The 23495-nt window shown below is 36.7% G+C and overlaps 1 protein-coding gene across 1 annotated transcript; it reads left to right on the top strand.

Annotated features, from left to right (window-relative positions):
* The first annotated feature begins 152 nt into the window (after window positions 1–152).
* LOC107850475 (phosphatidylinositol 4-kinase beta 1) lies at window positions 153–23022 on the top strand. Its single transcript, XM_016695013.2, has 16 exons — window positions 153–2291; window positions 4679–4867; window positions 4960–5008; window positions 7148–7280; window positions 7385–7805; window positions 8778–8858; window positions 8938–9060; window positions 13254–13323; window positions 15436–15533; window positions 15621–15725; window positions 16755–16808; window positions 17810–17953; window positions 18068–18121; window positions 18207–18281; window positions 21997–22080; window positions 22164–23022. Exons 1-16 carry the CDS (start codon window positions 708–710, stop codon window positions 22263–22265), a joined length of 3366 nt encoding a protein of 1121 aa, XP_016550499.1. The 5' UTR covers window positions 153–707; the 3' UTR covers window positions 22266–23022.
* Window positions 23023–23495: the final 473 nt, after the last annotated feature.

Here is a 23495-nt window from a genome sequence, read left to right as displayed (position 1 = left end):
TTTCAAATAATTAAATGTTACACGTGTTATATGTGCAGACACGTGCGGTTAAACTAGTATTTATAAATATCCAAATATAATATTTATTTATTTTTATAAATTCCACAATTTTTATATTTAAACGCCCACTAACAAGGTTTATAATTTACATAACTCAATTCATTAGTATAAAGTTGAAAACTTATATCAATTCGAATTTCTCATTTGCTATATTGCTCTCTTTTCCCGTCAATCACGTACCCCTCACTAGCACTATTCCACTACAGGTTCAAAGTTGACCCCTCTGCGCACGTTAGCACCAACCCCCCCTATTTCACCCCACCAGTTCTTATCATACGCCTCTGATCACCCCCACTCCCCACCCATCCCTCCGTCGGTTTCTCGGACGACCTCACAGCTTCATCGCCGTGTTCCTCCGCCGTTCCGCCGTCGCCGGAAAGTACATATTTGTATATCTCCATCGGATCCCAAAAATCAAAAAAAAAAAGAAAGAAAATCAAATAGTTATACGAAGTTGCTGTGATCGGAATTTAGCTAATTCAGTAGCCTTCGATTTTTCGATTTTCGAATTTCGAATTTTGATTTTGAATTTTCAGTTATTTTAGTTGAATATTTTGTTTACTGTATACATAGTAAAGTGTATATATGATTGGAAAAAAATATCTAGGGTTAGGGTTAGAGTTTTAGGGTTTTATGATGATTTGACAATGGTGAGGTTATTGGGATTGACGAGAGGAGAACCGGCCGAGTCACCTCGGGAGGTAACTCGAACAATCCCAACAAGTGAAGATATTGGTGAGAGTGGTTGGTTAATTCGATTTTTCGATTCAGCGTTTTTCTGTGAGTGGATTGCTGTTAGCTATCTATATAAGCATGATCATCCAGGTGTTAGGGATTATTTGTGTAATAGAATGTATACATTGCCACTTTCTGGTATTGAGAGTTACTTGTTTCAAATATCTTATATGATGGTTCATAAACCGAGTCCATCGTTGGATAAGTTTGTGATCGATGTGTGTTCTAAGTCGTTGCATATTGCGTTGAAAGTGCATTGGTTTTTGATGGCGGAGTTGGAGGATACAGATGATAATGACGGGATAAGTAGGTTACAGGAGAAATGTCAGATTGCTGCTACTTTGATGGGCGAATGGCCACCTTTGATAAAACCTCAAAGCAGTTCGTCTACTTTGTTGGGGAAGAATCAGATGCTTAATAAGTTATTGTCTTCGAAACAGAAGTTATTATCGCTGACGTCTTCACCACCGGCTGTAAATCGGTCACTGTCGTTTTCACCCTCTGCAGGGAGTTCGTTGCCACAGGATGATGGTATTGGAAGTAAAATATCGACTCCTGAGGAGAACAAGATTTTTAAGAAGTTGATTCCGGGTCCAAAAGTAAGAGATGCATTGCTCTTCAGGAAGTCCGTGGAGAAGGATGATGAGGAACCTGAAAAAGATAGTTTTCTAAAGAGATTTTTGAGGGATAGTAAGGATGAAGATGTGAAGAAATCAGCGGAAAAGGATGATGCAGAACCGGAGAAGGATGGCTTTTTTAAGAGGTTGTTAAGAGAGAGCCGGGATGATGATAGTAAGAAATCTATGGACAAAGATGAAGAGGAGTCAGAAAAAGATGGGTTTTTTCGCAGACTTCTTAGTAGTAGTAAAGATGATGATGCTAGGAAATCTGTGGATAAGGATGTGGAGGAATCAGAAAAGGATGGTTTCTTCAAGAGGTTTTTGAGTACCAATAGGGATGATGATGAGGATGTGCACTCAAGTACAGATGGGTTTTTCAAACGGATTTTTCGTGATAGTAAAAATGATTTGGAGGATAAAGCAGGTCCCAAACCTGTTGAAGATGATGAAAAAGATGGGTTTTTCAGGAAGTTTTTAAAGGACAAAAAATTTGAGGAGAAGAAGGATTTAAGAGATAAAAGTGAAACAGCTGAAAAATCAACAAGGAGTTCAGAAGACGATGAAAAAGAAGGGTTCTTCAAAAAGTTTTTTAAGGAAAAATTTGAGGATAAGAAGGATGGCAATGACAAGGCTGATGAGGATCTCAGGAGGCATGCAAATGGTGAAGAAGAAGAGCCTTCAGATTTTTCATTGTTCCGTCGGATCTTTCGAGTGCATCCAGAGGATTCAAAACTGTCAGCAGCAAATGAAAGCAGTAATGGTGGCAATTTTCTTGAGAGCAGTCCTGGAACTGAGAACTTTTTCCGCAAGCTGTTTAAGGATCGTGATCGTTCAGTTGAAGATTCAGAGCTTTTTGGTTCAAAGGGGAACAAAGAGGTAAGCACAGTAAATTCTCTTGCACTTTTTTTCAGTTGCTGATAACCCTCTGTGTAACTAAATCAAGGGAAAGGCCAAGTCTGTATATTTGTAATGCGATATGTAAATCTCTCTACTCTCTTGCAACGAGGCTAGGCATCTCAAATTTCACCCCCTCATGTATCTTCAAGAATAGAATTATTCATGTTTGGTATATCTGTGCCCTCCCCTGTTGGACTTTGTGAATCTTATCATTAAAGACTATCCATTTCTTAGAAGTATTTCATAGGGCAATTCTGTCCTTGATTTTTGCTCCAGGTTGTTTAGCATGGTAGTGTTCCAGGCTAAAGGTTCACTGGACTTGATCACCTCAGTAACCTTAGTGGCACTTGATGGTAGAGTGTATGGAATCCATTCCACTGTCAACCCTCTAAATGGTTGGTAGTTTAAGGATATAACAACATCCTTAAGTCTTGTCATTAAGGTTCTTGTTTTGGACTTTTTACCCAGGTGTATGGTGTTTGTTTGCATGTTTCCTGAAATTCAATTATGCTTTCTATTATTTAGTGATAATAGATCATAAAAAAGCAAGGGTGTAACTAAAATCACCTGTCCCTTTGACCCAAACACACACTAATTTTCTATGTTGAGAATTTAGGCCTGATGCTCTTTGAATCTTTTTTATCACTTAAAAAGCAAATCGTAATTCTGCGTTGACATGATATATCTGCAGAGTGTAGTCATCCCTGCAGCCCTGAAGTAGAAAATTTTAGTGTAATGTATAAATTATTGCTATGATATAATGCCTTGTATGCTCCTGCTAATAATTTCAAAATGTAGATCATTACTTCCCATGGTGCAGATCTCTGATAATGTTTTTATGATTGGAGAGATATGATGTTCCATGTCGTATCTTGTTAGCTAAACACCATGGTTTTGGTTAATCAAGAACTGGGGAAAGACGAAGGGAAATGAGAATGGCCCAGCATTTCAATGAAATATATTTGATTTATCGAACAAGTAGTTAAAACTATAGTTCCCTTTTAACCAATAGGAAGCATAGGATGTCAAGTACATGTACTATTCATGCACATTTTGCATGTTAAACCAAAAAATAAAAAAAATACAAGTACTTGAATTTTAGTTTATGTTTACCTTCAATTTCGTCTTCGAATCATATTTGGTTCCTTTCCCTTTGCCTCCCCCACAATGGCATAATGCAATGGACTCCTGAATGTTTATTTAGTGCACACCTGAACTATTTATTAGTCATAATTACTACGAACTGTAGTTTAATACCCTTAACCTTCGGATGCTGATGTGGCAATGAGTGTGGATACACTCTTTTTAGGCTCATGGGTGAAAGAGAACTGAAAATCAGCTTCCAAGTGGGGTATTTTCCCACATGGTCATGTACAAAGGTTTTTTGTTCTAGTTGTGTACTTTTGTATGTGTCTTCTTGCTTCGTAGTATACAGTGTATATTTTATCCCAACTGTTTTCTTTTTTATTTCTTCTTTAGATGCAATGACTATTTATTTCAACTTTCTTCTTTCCTTCGGGCCAAATCTATTTTAAAAACTTGGCAAGACCTCCATTATTTTTTTAGCCAAATAAAGAAGTTTTAGCCCAAATAATGGAGTTCTAGCCATTTAATTACAAATTTGACCTGTAAGATGAGTCAAAAAAAATTAATGAATTTAAGAAGGTAATAAAATATGTTTTGTAAAAAAAATTAACAAATGCACGTGGACAAAAAAAATCCTCATGGTTGCCCGTGACTCTCACTTACCTCAGGTGAGATTCGTCAGGGAGGTCGATGCTATCAACTAGCCGCATGGTTTTTGGGGGGTGGAGGTGGGGGGGTAATTATGACAAAAAATAGTTTAGGCGTGCACTGAATAAATGGTTTCAAGTTCCGGGGAAGTCCCGAGGTATTATGCACCCAGACAATCTATATGTACATCAACATGCTGGTACACAGTTCATTCTCTCCTGCTTTCTCTGATCATCTTCCTTGCTTCCTGTGCAAAAGAATATATTTGAGTGTAACAGGCATCACATGTACTGTGTACCAGCATGTGATGCCATGGTCTGTTAAGCTTTGTAGAAAGTCGTTTGAATGCCATGGTTCTTTAGTTGCAATAATTTGCAGTGCTTGGAATCGTAACGACATGATGCAGATTTGATGCAGTGTTTCTTTGATTCTGGATGAGCACATATTTTATGTGGGGGACTTTACACCAGCCTCCTTTACAATTATGCAGAAACTAGTAATTGAGGAGTTAATATATATAGTATGATGGTACCTTATCATAAAAAAAAATATACATATATATATGTGTGTCTCTGTGTGTGTGTATATATAGTATGATTTAACTTTATTCTTAAGTAATGTTCATTCCGCAGAAGCGTCCTGGCTCTCCAAAGCAGCACGAAAGGTTAAATGCAAAACCTCCACTTCCAGATAATGGGGTGTCACAGTTTCGGAAAGGGGCATATCACCAGTCACTTGATTTTGTGCAGTCACTGAGCGATACTTCTTATGGATTAGTAGATGTGTTTCCGGTTGAGGATCGCAAAAGTGCTCTTTGTGAGGTGACTTTACTTTTTACGTTATATTCACATTTCCTTTGGTATGATACCTTTGTTAGCACTTCCCTCACTGACATTTGGTTTTCTGCTTCTAGTCACTAGCGGAGATCAATTCACATCTATCTGATGCTCAAAACAGTGGAGGTACAAGTGTACTTAAAACTTAATGCATGAGTCAACTGTATGCATTTCTTTATAGGGTACATTAAAAATGTTTTATTGTTGATCTGTTCTACCTATTATCTCAATTGCCCTTTTGAACTTGAGAGGTTTTTGAGATGGATTTACACGTTAAGGCATAAAAAATTTGAGGAATACTTCCTGCAGCTGTAATTGTTTATCATATATTGGAAGATCAGTCGGTTTTAACAATGCTCTTTTATGCAACTGCTACCATTTGTTGTCCATTTCTTGCTAATTGAATTCTTGTAGCTTCCAATTTGCTTCATTCCTCTGTTTTGTGTCCTGAGAATGGTTAATGTGTCCATAAGGTGCATTTCCTTATTGCACTGTCATTTTCTGTTTGGTCTAAAGAGAGGTTTGATAGATAAAAGTTATTGCAAGTGTGATCTGCTGCCGTTATGAAGTATTTATTTTGTTCACAATCCTCTTCTTTGGCACCACAAAAGCTTCAAGGAACTTAGTTTGGAAATAAGAAAATCGACTCTCATGGATAGCTTTCATACTTTCTCAGTTTCTTTTTCTTTTAATCTCCTTTTAGTTTCTATTTAACTTTTCTACCTTGAATTTATTGCTACTTTTTGATTAAAAAAGGATGTCTTCTTGTTCTTGGTGTGCATCCTACTTCCCTTCCTGCACAGGCGGGTAGGCGGTTTCTCAGAACAGTTGTCCCACTCTACTCAAATGGATGATTAAGTTGTAAGAGTTGGGACTACATGTCCTTTTCATAAGAAATAATGAATTCGACCCTGTCCTCTCCTTTTCCTACTCTCTGTTTGTTGAATGTGAAGTATCCATTGGAGTGTATAAAGTTATTATTTGGTGCAAAGCAGTTATTTGGCTACAATTACTTCTGTTGGTGTAAATCAGTTAGACCAACTTTTTCATTCACTTTTTGTGGGATTGAAGAACTTTCCTATATGAGGATCTTGTTTCCTGTCATGTCTTCTTTTTCTTGCTAGCATTGTACTTTTTCTGTTTGAAGAAAATGCATTGAGCGTCTGAAACATCGTCCTTCCCTAAATTTTTCATCCATTTGAATAGCGTGGGGTCAAGGAAATATAAGTTAAATGGTTGTAAATAACTGAGTTTTGGTACACATGGTCAAATTTCTAAAAAGTTGTGTAATAGGATTCTTAGTTCAGACGGTCACATTTTAGCAAGCTTAACTAGACATTTACTTTAAAAAGGCTAATTTGATTAACTTCCTGTTGAACTTCAGATTGATATATGTCTTCGGATATAAACATTATAGATTTTAGAAACTATAAAGTACTCTATTTTGACCACCAATCCTTCACCTAAAAGTAATTAGCTCATGGGGTCAAAGCACGTTGAGGGAACTTATCTATAGACTTACAGTCACAGCCTCTTGGAATTCGTATAGAGTTGGCGGAGAATATCACACAATGGAGTGAAAGATCTACATAGTCAATTAGTTGGGATTAAGACTTAAACCTGTTGAGCCACTTACATTAGGTTCATTATTTGTCCGGAGTTAAATTTTTAGAGAATTGTATGTCAACTGAAAGCGTAACAAACTTCATATTACTGAATTTTGGAATGAAGATGTTCCAAATAGAGTGGAATAGATATTGAGAACTCATATACCCAACCCAAACTTGTTTAGATTGAGGCTTCATTGTTGTATGAGGTCAAAGCAATGTTATTGACCTTGTGTATTGCTGGTGGATCAAGATCAAGTAAAGTGGGAGATTCAGGAGTATTAGTCTTAGTATTTGGGATAAGATGCCTTTCCATTTAAATTGGTCGCATAAATTCAGGCAGATTGAGTGTGAAGGCTGATTAAGTAAAATGAGATGGAGTATCTACCAGTAGAGTGCAGGTAAAAAAGCAGGTACTGAAGATTTAAAACAGATGGGCAAAGTCTTTTATTTGGCAGCAAGCTTGTATATTGGATGTGCAATATGATGTAATGTGGGCTATGGTGGTTTAATTTTCCTACTTTTATATTTCAATTCACGTGGATGCAAATTTGTGCTCAAAATATATTCCCTTTGCTACTCCTAGTTCAATCAAGATATATTTCCTTCGCAGCTTTTAGTTCAAATCTGTTGTCTTAATTTCTTGGATATGCTACAGGAGTGTGCTTTCCGATGGGAAAGGGAATGTATCGTGTTCTTCATATACCTGAAGATGAAGCTGTTCTCTTGAATTCAAGGGAAAAAGCGCCTTATTTGATATGTGTTGAAGTTTTAAAATGTGAAAGCCCCAAGTAAGTTGATGACATTATGACCCAAAGACACTTTTAATAGGCTGGTTTGTGGTTGCCACTGCCTCATTTTTGTTCTTTCCTTTTCACTTTCATGCAAATGACAGTTCAAAAGACACATCCAACTCTCAAAAACTATCAAAGGGAGGGATCCCTCTGGCAAATGGAGATGCTCTATTGCCAAAGCCTCCTCCTTGGGCTTATCCTCTGTGGACAGGACAGGATATGTACCACAGTGATAGGATGTCAAGGTCTGCATCTCAGGCCATAGACCAAGCAATGGCTCAATTGTGGGATGCTAAAGTGAAATTTGTGCGAGTGAATTTTTCGGTGGAGAAGCAATCAGAATGTGCAGTAGATTATTGCAGTTATAATCAATGTAGAGAGGATGCTATTGATTCAGAATGGGTGCGGGCTGTGTTGACTGTAGATCCTGGTGTTAGGATGGATGATATAGTGGATCAAGAACCACCAAGAAAAAAAGAGCATCGAAGGGTTCCCAGTACAGTAGCTATTGAGGAAGTTAAGGTAACCTTCATGTCTGCTGCATATGTGAACATTCTTTTACACTCCTTGAGTGAATTTTCTCTATACTTATTGGATCTTCATGAGATGCAGTACCACCTTTTGGTTAGGATCAAGGGTAATATCTGATCTTCATGAAATACGTGAATACCTTTCTTCATTTGTCTTTTCATCAATTCTTCTGGTCTGGCCTCTGTATGACCAAATGTCCATATTTTTCCATCAGGACATCAAAGTTGTATATTTAATTCACGGGTACTTTCTTGAACTGTGTTGTATAGAGTATTAGGTGAATTCAGTTTTATTTAATTATTACGTCTAGATATGCCTGTTGTTTTGAAATATTAAGGGGATCAGGGGAACATCCACTCCAGTATTTGGACCTCAATTTTGTTAATAGGATCACATTGCTAAACAGCTGCATTTTCTTTAGAAACCTTGGGTTAGTGGAGAAAGATGATGGATTATATGGTGCTTGTTGGGGGAGCCATTAGATAAGGATGAACTACATTCCCAAAATCACTGAGCTTGGTGTTTTGATCCATTTTTGCAAATTTGTGGGAGTTTTCTACTGCTCTGACGAGAAGTGAAACCGGAGATTTGAATGAAATTGAGGAGCTTTTTAGTTGAATGTATTAGTTCGTCATTATCTTCTTATGTGCTGTTTCTAGTGGAGATATTAATGTCACTGAGTGCTGGATGAGCGGATTTAGGTGCTGACGCACTGCTTTTTGTTGTCAAGCAAAAGTTATGTCATGTTTGGCATCTCTTTGAGATTCATGTGATGTTTGCTGACTCCCTCCTGGGGTTTTCTTTTGAAAGATGTTTAGCGTTGTTTCTTTGGTATGTTCACCTTTTGGGAGAGATGGGCCTCTATAATTATCACTATTACATGATACTTTTGTTCATGAGTCCCACTTGTTCCTTTGATCCGTTTCCATACATGAAGAATCACAAACGTGGTTCTCTTTACAGTTAGCTGCATTAAAAGGAGAAGCACCTCCCGGACTCCCCTTGAAAGGTGCTGGTCAGGATTCATCTGATGCGCAACCTAAGGTAGAGATGTTGTCAGATGTTGTTCCTCTGCTATACAGAATCTATTATTACATGTGCATGATAATCTTATTGAAAGCAGGTCACGAATGGTGGTCTTCCCAAGGTTAGTGATGCACTTTCTGGAGAACTCTGGGAAGTCAAGAAGGAAAGAATACGCAAATGCTCCGGTTATGGGAAATTACCTGGGTGGGACTTGAGATCTGTGAGTCTCAACATCTAATTTTTTTTTTGTATCCTTGATATTGTCTTCGTAATTTTCGACTAGTATAACATGTGTGCTTGCTTATGTATAAAGAAAGGTTGATCCTTGGTAGTTTGTCTCCTCGATGCTCGTAATTGGCTGCCAATGTTATACACATACAAATCTACTTATGATATATATCATATACATATTCCCTGTTAAAAAAGAATACACATATTTATTCCCTGTTAAAAAAGAATACACATATTGTACCCATAATGGGTTTCATCTCTTTCTAGTGATTTTCTCGTTGGTAAATGTAACTCGTTGATATTCAGCAACAAGTATTACATAATTCAAAATGGCCAGGTTGCACCAAAAAGGAATGAAGATGTATATCTATGCGTAATGCTATTACAAAGTCCATTTGCCTCGAAAACCCTTGTGTTCCTTTTCTTCTAAACAGTCCACCATATTACTGACTGTCCAAGTTTTCCTGTCTTTCCCTATCCTTTGTAGTTCTAGCATTGTAATAGCTCCTTTGTTGTCTTTGGCATGGTCCAAGAGTAACTCCCAGAGTATTAAAAAAGAAGCTTCAGATCTGAGAGGTGAAAGCGCAATTAAGAAAAAAATGCTTGCCATCCTCAATTTGCTTGTGACAAAGGCAGATGTTTATTCCCCCTTGTCTGAAGATTCTTGTGCGTAAGGTAGGCTTTTCTGGCTGCCAACCAGGCACACCATTCAGCTTCCAGTGGTGTTTTGTTTCTCCTGATGCATTTCCGAGGCCAGTTATCTGCAACAGTGGGCCCTTAGCTGCTGGTAGCAAGATTTAATAGTAACATTCCTTTAGCATTGCATTTCCTCTGTATAGTATCTGTCCGGCAAAGTGAGAGGGATCTTATGAAGTTTGAGAAACGTTGGACATAAGCTGTTCATTTCCCAGTCATTGGTATTATGCCTAGACATGATTTTTCAGCCTTGTTCAGGCCCGTAACCTGACTAAAGATCTTCAGAATTTCATGCCAGTGTACGAGGATGGGTACTGATCCTTTAGGGGTGACTGCTCAAGCCAAATATCTAGCCAGAATCTGCGTTTCCTGCCTCTCTAGATACTATTGAGGTCTTGGATTGGAAGGAATCCCAGTGTGCTCTGATATGTCTCCAGATGCCACGTGTTGGTTGCTCCATAATCCAAGAGTTGAGAAGCCATATTGATTACAATGACCTTCCTCCATAGAGCCCCCTCTTCATTGTTAAATCTTCAAAGCCATTTATGCTGCAAACTGGTACTTTGAGCTGTCAAGTCTTTGATACCCGGACTTCCTGTTCTCTTTACTGAGGAGGACAATTCCTGTTCTACCAAATTAATCTAAACTTGTTGTTTTCCCTCTTGCCTTGTCATAAGAATATCTTCTCAATTATCCATCCTTTGCCACCTGAGTTGGCAGAGGGGACAAAGACATTGTTTTTCTTTTTTTTGTGGGGGGGGGGGGGGGGGGGGTTGCGCTAAGGAATCTAGCACACACTGTTGGTTAGTACTAATATATTCCAAATGGCTATATTTCTTAGAATAACAAAGAATCGCAGTAAGATCTTGGCCTTGCTAAATCATAAAACCTGAAGCGGCATGTTTCCCAAGTCCGAAACTTGTGCTCTATCTATCTATCTATATATATATAATTCTTTCAAGTCAGGTTATGTGTAAGGGGGGGAATCCATAATATTAGGTTGAATATTCTTGTCAAACTCCAATGAGAACCTCAAAAGTTTTTTTTTTGGTTTCCCTTATGTCCGTTATATCTTCTTTGTTATTTTTCCATTAGTGTACTTAATTAAGTTCCCCACTGTGTGGGAACACACTGGGTTTGTTGTTGTTGTTGTACTTAATTAAGTTGATAATGTTGTAGAAGCTGAATATTTGGAGAGCAATTAAATCACAACTACTATATCTAAATGCAAGTAAATAGTAAATGAGACAACAATAAAAGGACGCTAGAAATTTACGAGATTCAGCAAAACTTTGTTTTCTCCCTAGTCTTCAGGCACGAACAACCCGAATTTTATTTCACTCCATAAGTACACGAGTGAAATACTAGAGGAGAGACGCAAGGGTATGGCCTAGTGGTCAATAAAGTGGATTGAAAACTTTAGGTCTCAGGTTCAAATCTCAGCAAAGACAAAAAAACACTAGGTAATTCTTTATATCTGGCCCAGCCTTGGTGGACAGAGTCACTTGATATCTGTTGCTAGTGGAGGTGGCTGGTATCCTGTGGATTTAGTCGAGGTGTGCGAAAGCTGGATTAGACACCACAATTATTAACAAAGCTACAGGAAAGAAAGAAGACTCAAATGCCTTCGAAGATGAGAAGGCAAGTGAGAGGTGTGTTACAAATGAAACCAGAGTTACCTATTTATAGGACTGAACTCTTCCTCCTCGTGATGTCATAAATGACATCACTATTACGCAAATGTCAAGGTTCAATTTGTGAAACCATTTAATGGTTGACAAAATTTCTACTACAAATTTATTATTTTGACATTACATGCTAGAGAAGATTTATCTTCCTTCCAAATATTCACACTATTTCACCTAGAATCTTGTTAAATTCAACAAATCTCCACCTTGACCAAATTCTCCATTTTCAATTTTCTCTCGCTGACAAATTTTGATTGTGTCTTTAACCTCGATCTTCAATGTTCAACAATGTTGATCGAGTTCAAACAATGTTGAAACTTGACCGTAGTCGCCACTTTCATTAGCATATGGCAGGGTTATCTATAGTCAGAATTTTCTGCACTATAACTCCGCCTTCTATAATATCTCGTGCAAAATGTATTGAATGTTGATATGCTTCGTCCGTGCATGATAAACTTGGTTCTTTGCTAATTGGATAGCACTTTCAGTATTGATACTGTGATGCTTTCTTGTTTAATACCAAGCTCTTTAAACAACCTTGGAGTCGAAGTATTTAAACGTGGAACCGAAGAATAGAAGAATTTCCTTTTATTCTTTTTGACAAATTTGTTAAATTTGACAAGACTCTAGGTGAACTAATGTAATTATTTGGAAGAAAGAAAATTCTTTCTTTGGAATGAGATGTCAAGGTAATAAATTTGTAGTCAAAATTTTGCAACCATTAAATGTTTTCACAAGTTGAACCTTGACATTTGCATAATAGCGGTGTCATTGATGGACATTAAGTGGAAGAATTCATTCTTATAGATAGATAGCTATTGGTTTATTTGTAACACATCTCTCACTTGTCTTCGCATCTTCTAAGGCATTTGAGTCTTATTTCTCTTTTGTAGTATTTCACTTTGTATTCTTTTGGAGTGAAATAAAATTTGGGTTAGTTGTGTTCGAGACTAGGCAGAAACAAAGTTTTCCCGGAGCTCGTAAATTTCTAGCGTCATTTTGTTGTTGTCTCATTTACTATTGCCTTTAGATATAGAAGTTGTGAAAGCATTTTTTTCTTCAAGTCATCTCGAGGCTTTCAAACTCGTACGTTAATCATTCTCTATATATTTTGTTAGGATTGGAACTTCCTGCTAGTGCAAAAGTAAAGCCTAACAATGTTATAATGACAATAACAAAGATGATAGTGCAAATAAGTTGAGAAAATAAAAGTGGGACTAATTTTATATGATTCGACCAACGCGACCTACCTCCACAAAACAAAGAGGAGCATGTTTATTACAACCACCGGTACACAAAATTAGAGACGAAACTCTCAAGATCCCAAAATTATCCAAAGAGAAAAACGTCACAATTATCACTCACAAAGAAGAGGTTCACACACTGTGTTTCCCAACACCATTCTGTGGGATATACACAAAACTCTCAATTACAAAGAACTCTCAACTGAGTTTCTTACAAAATGTGGGATGATTGAGATGAAGTGACAAGACCAATATTTATAGGGAAGTTCTTGGTCCCCAAGTACGGTAAAAAGAATTTAAGAAAATTCTTTTATTCTTTGGCTCCAAGTTTGCTTTGGCTCTAAAATTTGCCATTTCCACATTGCCTAATTTAGGTCATATTTTACAGATAATTGATTGTTTAAGAAATTTCTGATTCCTCAAAGTTTTCTCCATTATCTTTGCTGCTTCCTTTTTGTTCTATATTGTGGGGGATATGCAGTTGTTTCTAAATATCATATTATGTTTTTTCTCTGGATAGCAGCTAACATGCTTAATATCTGGCCTTCGTATAGTTCATTGTGAAGAGTGGTGATGATTGCAGACAGGAGCATCTTGCTGTACAACTTATCTCCCACTTCTATGGTAGGTATCTTGGATTCAAAGATCTTCCGTTGTTGTAATTATTGGTAGGTTTATATGTTTTTGCTATTTTATTTTGTGGTGCCTTTTTGTTTTAGGTATTTTTGACTTACTATAAACTCTTCTTTTCATTTTTTCGTCTAAATGAACCCAATGCAACTTTTGCAAGCAGGGACATTTAAAGAGGATCTGCTATATGACGCCCCCCCCCCCCCCCGGGGGGGGGGGGGGTAATTCTAGTTTATTGAATTGAATTTAGTAGAGGTCTAGTATGCATGTACAGTTATGAATAAGAGAGCATATGGGCCCAGTTGTCATGTAACTCATTTATGCTTTCGTCATCCTTGTACTTGTAATTTCGTACTACAACATTTTGAATAGGGGTTTTAGCTTTAGTTCAAACTATTCTTGTGAATTTTGTGTGGTATCTTATGCAGAATGTTTTGTGTTAATATCCCTTTGCTTTTGCTCTAAAATATATTCAGTACTAAGACAACAACAACATACCCAGTATATTCCCACCAAGTGGGGTCTGGGGAGGGTAAGTGTACGCAGTCTATACCACTACCTCAAATGTGAGATAGAGAGACTGGTTCCGATAGACCCCCCCTCAAAATAAAACAATCTAAGATAAGATAAGGAATAGTAATAGAACAAGATACAATAGAAATTAACACATTCAATAATACTAAACTCGTACTAACCTTCTACCGTAATTCGCCTCCTCCATAACTTCCTATCCAGGGCCATGTCCTCGGTAAGCTGAAGCTGCCCAATGTCGTGTCTAATCACCTCCCTCCAATATTTCTTTGGTCTACCTCTACCTCGCTTGTATTTGGATGCAGGAAATTTCAAAAAGAAATCAATTTGATTAAAAACTAGCACTCAAGGTAATATAGACAAAGTTCTTACATATGGTTACGAAACATATGTAGAACCGGGCAAAATAAATATGGTAATCTAGTAATAACTACCTGTTACCTTCCTCCAAAAAAAAAAAACTACCTGTTTTTGAAAACCTCTCTACCTCACACACGGTAGGGGTAAGGTCTGCATACACCCCACTCTCCCCAGGTCCCACTTGTGTGGTCACACTGGGTATTTAGTTGTTGTAATAATAGAAAGAACTAATTCGTAGAACAAACCTTAAGAAAGGAAATGATTTGAGATATTTGATGACTACAGACTTGGCATAGAGAAATGAATGAGGAACTCAAGAAAATTAGATCTTGCTTATGACACATATATAATACTAGTACTATATGATAAAAATACTGAAACACCGAAGTAACATCTGTTTCCACATTGTCCTTAAGCAAGTGTTTTTGAAAGAGGAGGTTGGGTTATTTGAGGGCTTATCTAGCTAGGGGATCTTTTATCATATTGAGGTTTTCTTTTGAGTGCACAATCATCATCGTGTGTATATTTGCCTGCCTGGTGTAAAACAGTAGGTTTTTTTGATATCGAACTAGTCGATCCTCACCTTGATTTGGGACTCAAATTTTTTCTTCTTGGGCTTTTTATTGGTATGAGACACACAGTCCTCTTCTGTGGATTCCTGTCTTTGTGAAGGTTCTCTTTCTTATTTGAAAAATCTTTAACTACTTGGTAAAGACAAAATCAATTTAGAACTCTTAATATTATAGTAAAAGTCACATTGAACTCACTTTGAACTGACATGACAACGGAGTTGTATAAAATAATTATTAGCATTGGGGAACATGTACAGATAAAAATGAAATAATACAATCATTGTCATCATTAATGAATGAAATTCAGAAAATGAATTTGGTAAATGCTTGTCTAATCATTGTGTGGGTCATTTGTCAATTACCTTAATTCATTATGGAAGTTATTTGTTTAGTATTTTTATGTCTTTACTAGCTCACAAGGCTTCCGTTCTTTCCCACCATACTTAGAAAAATAATGTATTTTCTAATGGAAGAATGATCTCTTTTTTTATTCATCCTCCTGCATTTGTTAGGTCTATGGTTAAGGTTTCATTCCTAGATATGCCAATGTCGGTGGAGATTCATGTTTTTACAGTTTTCCTTTGTTACTGCTTTATGCTCTCAAGTTACTCGCTCATATTTTTTGAGTATTTTGAAATGGTAGATATCTTCCAGGAAGCTGGTCTGCCGCTTTGGTTGCGTCCTTATGAAGTCTTAGTTACTTCCTCTTATACTGCACTAATTGAAACAATTCCAGATACGGTAAATTGTTGCTTTTTTTCTTGATAAGCCTGAGCGTTGTTTATTTGTTGTGGATATTCGTGACAGCGGTTTTGGTTATTGCTGCAGGCCTCGATCCATTCTATTAAAAGTAGATTTCCTGACATCACAAGTCTACGTGAATTTTATGTTGCCAAGTATGAGGAGAATTCTCCAACCTTTAAGCTTGCTCAGGTAAAAATTGTAGAGAGAAAAGTTTGTAGTATTTGTGCTTTACTACTGTCTTGAATTTCTTAAGGACGCCTTTGATTTATACTTCCCTGTTTCAATTGCATGTAATTGTAGTAAAGCAACCCACTAAGTGCTTATGTTCTATGTTTGAACCTTTAAAAGGAACCTACCATCCCCACCTTACCCCACCCCCCGGGTCGATATTCCTCACACCCCTCTGCCTTTGATTTCTGCCACCTTCCTCTACCATCAATAATATATTGGCCTAATTGCGCACCTTTGCATTGGGCCTCTCCTCCTTCCTCTACCTCTCATTGTCATCCTCATAGAGGAATGGTTAGGTATCGCTACTCAATAGCAGAAGGCCCTACTTTTAATTTGGGTTGGGTCTACTGTCGTCATTGTGGGACATTTGATATTGGTTTTAATGATGATTATTACAAACTTAATGTTTGTAATTTTTGAATGTGAGAATTGTGAATGTTACTTCAAACAAGGGTGTGCTTTGTTCTCGTTTCTTGTCCTCCAGGAGGCTTATTACTTTTGTGTTTCTCGCTTTAAAGATACTGGGATGCTAGCAGTGTCGAATTTTGGGGGACTCCTGTGCACCTCACTGTGAAACATAATAAAAGTGTGTATATGATGAGGAAAACGCCTCTTATTGACTATTTTTCATTTATGTTCTTTATTTTTGAACTATGTTTTGGGTGACAAGTGCAAAGAAAAAAATTATGGACTGATGTGCTCTAGTCTACGACTGCAATACTTTTACGAAATTAAGTTGTCTCTTTGAAAATTCATGTTCATTTTCAAAGGTTTTTTCTCTTGGGAAATTGTTTGGATCATGGGTTAATGCTTACTAACAATTTTAACCTGCTTAATTTTATAACTGTAGCTGATAGTTAAGGATCTCTCTCTTATGTTTTGCTTAGCTTGCATTTCAATTTCCTTAGCGTGATTTTACTTGGACTTGGGACTTGTAAATTAAAAAGACTCTTTATTTTTATCCTTCTTTATTTTTCTTTTATGCAGAGAAATTTTGTCGAAAGCATGGCTGGATATTCTCTGGTTTGCTACCTTTTGCAGGTGAACTGAATGACTTATCTCTGTATAATTTTATGATTGTACGAAGCAGCATAAAACACGGATAACATATTTCTGTTGTCAGTAGATGCGTTTTTCTCTGATATGTATCACCAAAGTAGATCCATTTTACATGGGATACATGCTAGCCATGTCGTTTGATTATTTCTTGCACATCGTAGTATCTTCTTGTGCCCCTATACCCATAAAAATTGGAAAAAAGAAATGAAAATTGGAAAAAATGTGTTTTGAAAGAAAAAAAAGCCTAAATGTTTATGCTGACGCCATCTTAAAAAAGACAGGACATTTTTTATAAAGTAGTACTTGTATTGATCAAATGGAGTTCCTGATATGCAAATAATAAACAAAAAGTTGAGCAACTGCACAAAACTCTGATTCTTTACATAAAGTCAGAAAGTACCAGACATCTATGCTAGCCAGGGATTACGTGGGTGCATTGAATATTACAGAGAAACATAGACTACCCCTCATCTGTACTGTAGTTATTTCTACCTATCTCCTCCCCAAGGCTCTCTTGTTTCTCTCTGGATAGCTTTTAGATTTCCTCAGTTACCTCTCACATTAGATTAGTCGGAGATGATTGTTACAAAGGTTCCTGGATATGGAGATAGATACACATGTAAGGATATAATGTAACTTTCAACACAATCGTTGTGCTCTTTTTGTTTCAATAAGATGTTTATTTGACTATAGAGAAAAATACCGGCTACATGCTCTTTATGGTGTAGTGTACCATGAGTTTGTGTAGTGAGTTATTTTTTACTCCTGTTTGACACACACACTCAAATGTTCACTTGTTGCTCATTGTGAAATATTTCTTGTGCCAGGGGTTCCGAGAATTTTTTTTCATGATTGGAATCTGTTCTTTTTCCCTTCTTTTTCTTGATTTTCCTTTATGTGGCTACTTTGAATGTCTTCAATATTAGCTTTCTTAGTACAGTAGGTATCGCAATGGTTACCAGTCTTTCTGCTTCTGTTGCTAGATCAAAGATCGACACAATGGGAATCTTCTGTTGGATGAAGAAGGACATATCATACACATTGACTTTGGTTTCATGCTATCTAATTCACCTGGAGGTGTAAATTTTGAAAGTGCACCATTTAAATTGACCCGCGAACTCCTTGAGGTATATGCTGCTGAAGAATCTCGTGTCTAACATTTTATTTCTGCCCCTGTTATTTTATATTCTGGAGTTGTTTGATACAGTTTCTCAGCATATATTGTGGTTGATTTGTTCTAGATCATGGATTCTGATGCTGAAGGAGTTCCAAGCGAATTCTTTGATTATTTCAAAGTAATATATTTACTGAGATGTATTTTGTATCTGGACTTGCTTTTGTATTTTTTGTGCTTTAGGCTTTTTCTTTTCCCGTCTTCAGGTTCTATGCATCCAAGGTTTTCTCACATGTCGGAAGCATGCAGAGCGTATTATTCTTCTTGTTGAGATGCTACAGGTAGAGCCTGGTACACAGTTTCATTCTAACTTCATATATGTTCATTGCTATGTAAATGAATCTAATTTACCAACAGAGGGCTGAATAGGGACGGGGTTTTGTAGAACTAGGAAAGGTTAGAAATGTCCTGTTTTTCTAATGCTGTGAACTTCAGTATCTTAGACATTCAGTTTTGATACTATCTTCTAATACTATCTCCTCCAACTTTAAATCTTTTTACTCTCTAAAATATCATCAAAGATGTAGTTACTGGTTTCAAAAAAAATATCATCAAAGATGCACCTATCAACCAAAAAACTGTCCAGGATGCAGCACAAAATACTGTACTGCTCCTCGATATCCTAAAGTAAATATACTTCTTTGACTTGTCATGGCCTCACGGGTATCAAGAGAAGATCTGAAGACATTAGTTGCTTCTTATTTGGGGGGGGGGGGGGGGGGTATGTGTTTGGAGCATCACTTTTATCTGCTGAATTTATTAAGATCGAATAACTGTCAAAAACAGAATCAAAAAGCTAAAAGTATAGCCTTGCAAGTTTTTTTCTACTCGTCTGTCCCATTTGTGTCTCACAAATTGGCAGTAGAGGAGAAAAAGTTGATCTCAATTCATATCGTATTTCTATCCATACTGAATTTAACTCAGGTAGAGTTGGTCTATTGGGAAAAGCATTTTGAGACTGCCCAAGATGACAAAGGATCTAACCTAAAAAAGATTGGTTGAAATTTAATGGGGAGGAGGAAGAATCTCCACATGGTATTCATTAACTTAGAGAAAGCATATGATAGAGTGCGGAGAAGTCTTTGATGGTTCTTGAAAAGAAAGGAATCCATACAAGTGTAGTATAGGATATGTGAGGGATTAGTCACATATGTGACAACAGGGGGAGGAAATTTAGAGGTGGTTCCTGTAACTGTTGCTTTATATCAAGGATCTGCCTGAACTTGTGCTTGTTTATGTTGGTTATGAATGAGCTAACTAATAGCATATAGGATGACATTTCATTGCCTTCTATTTGCAGAAAAAAGTATGTTCAGTTTTAGGATAGTTTCATTAATTAATAGTTGAGGCAATATCTAAGCACTCAAGTGTTGTTACAATTATAAGAAAATGGCAAAGTCAGATTGGATGAAATTTGGGTGTCAAAACATGGAAATATCATATATCTAGATTTATTCTTCCAGGAGAAGAGTGTCATAGATAAATATGGTTGAATTGGAGAAGTGTCATTATTACGTGAGAGGAAGATGTCTAACAAAGTGAAAGGCAAGTTCTATGGAAAAGTGTATGAAGTAACCTGAGCATCTGAACCTTTAGACTTGTTCAGAACCGTTATAAATTTTTGGGTAATAAGTTGTTCAGAACCATTGTAAGCTCCATTAAAAACCTTACACAGCCGATGACAGACGTACTTTAAAATCCCCTAGCATTTGTAACTCAGTTGTGTTTCCACATGGGTTGAGGAGGTTTCCTTTTCTGGTCATTTTTATCTTTTCTTAACCCTTCTTTATCCTTTTTAATTGAGAAGTATTATAAAGGACCTCATTCGAATCCAAGGTTAAACAGAAAGATTCATCCTAAGAGAAAGCAAAATCATCACAGAGTGAATCTCTTAAACATCATACTTCCATAAGTGAGATTAATAGTCTGTTTGGCCAAACTTCTAGGAACCCAAAAGCTCTTATTATTTTAAAAGTTGCTTGTTTTAAGAAGTGGTTTTTTAGTGCAACCTTTGTACTGTCTGTGAGAAATGTACAAAGTGACCAGTTTCAGAAAGTGCTTATTTTAGAGAGTTGAGATATCTTGACAAGCTTTTAGGGAAAAAGGTGCCTTTTTAAGACTTAAGTAGTAGAGGTCAGATACTTTCTTAAGACGAAACAGCATCAGATTCGAGAAACTTTTCTGTCAGTAACTTTTTAAAGAAACTGAACAGTGGAGGCCTGATTTTAAACTTCAAGCGGTGGAAGGTATTAGTATGGAGGAAAAGAATGGTTCAAAGACAATCGGAGGAAAATGAAGTTCATTATTGCGTCAAGCTTTGTGCCCGTGATAAGGCCCCAGGCCCTGATGGATTTCCTATGTTCTTCTATTAAAATTTCTTTGAAATGTTAGAGGGGGATATTATAAATGCCATCAGACAGTTCCATGCTCATCAGGTGTTTGAAAAGAGTCTTAATGCTACTTATGTGGCACTTATTCCAAAGAAAACAGTTGAAAGAATAAAAAGATAATAAGGACGTTTCACGATAAACAAATTTTGGAAGCTTGGCAAAACAGGCTAATATAGAATGAAAGAAGAAACTGTGTGATTGAGCTTGCGTGCCTTGCCTTAATGATTAGCCCTTCTGAGATGAGCTACTTTTCTTGCGTTACCATCTAAAGTTGCACTTCTCTCCAAGTAATAAAAATTGGTCAAGTACTATTCAGAAGTTCACTTAAATAAGAAATGATGTACTGAAGTACATGGAAAAATATTTAATAAGGGTTTAATCACTTGAGAGAGTGGTTATCTGCTGGTTTTTGCTATGTGCTATATGTACATGGAAAAATATTTAATGAGGGTTTAATCACTTGAGAGAGTGGTTATCTGCTGGTTTTTGCTATGTGCTGTTGATCTAGTTTTCTTTTTTGTGTGTGGTCGTGTTGTGTTTCCCTACATTGGCTTGGGCGCGATCATGCTGTTTCCCTATATTTGCCTACACAACTTGTATTCCCATTCTAAATCCAATGTTGTTTTACTGTTGTATCATGTAATTGAGTTATTAAGCATACTTGTTTGGTCAAACATGTTTTTGTCTTTATTGTATTTATTCATTGATCTCCGAGTAACACGTAATTTTGTTTCCCTTCTATCTTTATATCAAGATTCTGGTTACCCTTGTTTCAAGGGTGGTCCCCGAACAATTCAGAACCTAAGAAAAAAGTGCTTTTAAGACTGACTTAGTAGCAGAAGTTGTTTTTCAGAAGTTGAAAAGAGTAGCTATTCCATCTAAATACTTTTGGAGCCTTATCTAAGCCCAAATTGTTATTGAGTTGTTCAAATAATGGTAAAATTGCTTTTTAAATTATTAGCCAAACACCAATTGCAACTCTCCAAGAGTACATTTTTAACATTCTTTTATGATAAAAAGAACTTTTCAAAACAAACAAATTTTGGAAGCTTCCAAAGAAGCTATATAGAATCAAAGAAGAAACTCTATGATTGATCTTGCATGCATGAATCACTAGGTTCTTCCCAATCTTATCTTCAGGATTAGTACTGGAAATGACAGTTAAATGTTGTTTGTGAAGGTTGGATGAGCGATAGTCTAATGGCCCTTTTGAGATAGGCTATTTTTCTTCTTTACCATTTAAAGTTGCACTTCCGTCCAAGTAATAAAAATTGGTTTAGTACTAAACAGAAGTTCGCTTACAACAGGAAGTGATGTACAGAAGTACATGAATAAAAATATATAATGAGGGTTTAATCACTTGAGTGAGTGGTTATGTTCTAGGCGATCATGTTGTTTCCCTAGATTGGCTTGGGCACGGTCATGCTGTTCCCTAGATTGGTTTGCACAACTACTTGTCCTATTCTCTATCTGTTTAGCTTTACTGTTGTATCATGTGATTGAGTTACTAAACATACTTGTTGGTCAAACACATTTTGATCTTTATTGAATTTATACATTGATCTCCCAATAACACAGAATTTGCTTCCCTCTATCTTTATATCAGGATTCTGGTTACCCTTGTTTCAAGGGTGGTCCTCGAACAATTCAGAACCTAAGAAAGAGATTTCATCTTAGTTTAACAGAAGAGGTTTGTTACTGGTCCTAAACTTTAATAATTCTTTATTTTTTTTTATGATCTACGTGGTCAAGATGCCTGTTTGTCTTTGCCAGCAATGTGTATCCTTGGTACTTTCTTTGATTAGCAGTAGCTTGGATGCGTGGCGTACTCGCCAATATGATTATTATCAGAGGGTCTTAAATGGGATATTATGAGGTCAAATTGAGTTATCCACATCGAAAGTGACTATACACGTGAAGAGAGTCAATTACACTAACTTGTTTGCTGAGAGAGGCTTGGTTGGGGAAGAGCAATTCACTGTATGGATGGTGTTCCTCTGATTCAGTCGAGGTTAAAGGTTGCTGTCCTTGCAGCTTGCTTCTCTTTCTGAGAAATTTGTAATCGTTGTACCTGCGAATGTTGTATGAAATGTACCAGGTGCAAGCTCTCTTCAGAAAGAGCTTTAATTTCTAGTTTCAGACAAAATTCAAGATTATTGGACGAGGCAGGGGTTGTGTCAAGATTCAGTGAAGAGATATTGTCAAGTATACCCACCACCTGTGGGTACTTACTGTACAGAGCTGTTTGTAAGAAATGCAACAGGTGTGGCTAGCTGACAGAACTCGAGATACAGCTGTTGGGACTGTTTGAATTGAATCATGAGTTTGCTGATAGCTTCTGGTGCAACATGATATTTGGTTTGTACAATAGTTCTTTGCTTTGATTTTGGTTTTCATTCCTCCTTTTTCTTTCTTGCCTCTTCATTTTTCCTTTTATTGTGTCAAAAGCATTACTTAGATAGCAGTAGGAAAATTGCAGCTTGCTATTTCTTGATTTCATGTGTTTGATTCTTTGTGTTCATCGGGAGATATCTGAAACAGCAGAGCTACAATGTATAATATTTTTTGTCGACCACAGCTCTTCATAGTGCAATCTGTGCAATGAAATACCCTCTTGTTTTTTTTTGGGCAATGGCTTGTCAACTGCTCATGATGGATTCGTGATGTTATTTTTGTTTCAAATATAAGGATATAAAGTAAGAAGGAAAGCCCGGTGACTAGGCTTCCGCTATATGCTGGGTTTGGTGAAGGGCCGGACCTTACGTTTCACTTCTATAAGAGGCTGTTATAATGTCTTGAACCCATTACTTCTGTCACATGACTATAATTATACTCGTTATGATAAGAATATAAAGTCAATTTTTATGTGACTGGATTACTAAACGCTGAGAAGTAATTGTCTAAACTATTGGAGATATAATAGTTTTGTTATTTCATCTTGTCTCATGTTTTATTATGACTATTTACTACCTTTTTGTTATGAGTTAGGAATCGGAAATGGCCTCTCTAATTCTTCGGAGGTGGTGGTATGGACTGCGTATATTAGGTGGTGATACACTTCTTCTTGTTGTATTGGAGTTATAATATTAAGTATTTCTAAACTAT

Source organism: Capsicum annuum, chromosome 12 (genome assembly GCF_002878395.1).
Source record: "Capsicum annuum cultivar UCD-10X-F1 chromosome 12, UCD10Xv1.1, whole genome shotgun sequence".
In the NCBI taxonomy this organism is placed as follows: Eukaryota; Viridiplantae; Streptophyta; class Magnoliopsida; order Solanales; family Solanaceae; genus Capsicum; species Capsicum annuum.
Note: the sequence above shows the minus strand (reverse complement) of the source record. Positions and strands in the feature narration are given on the sequence as shown.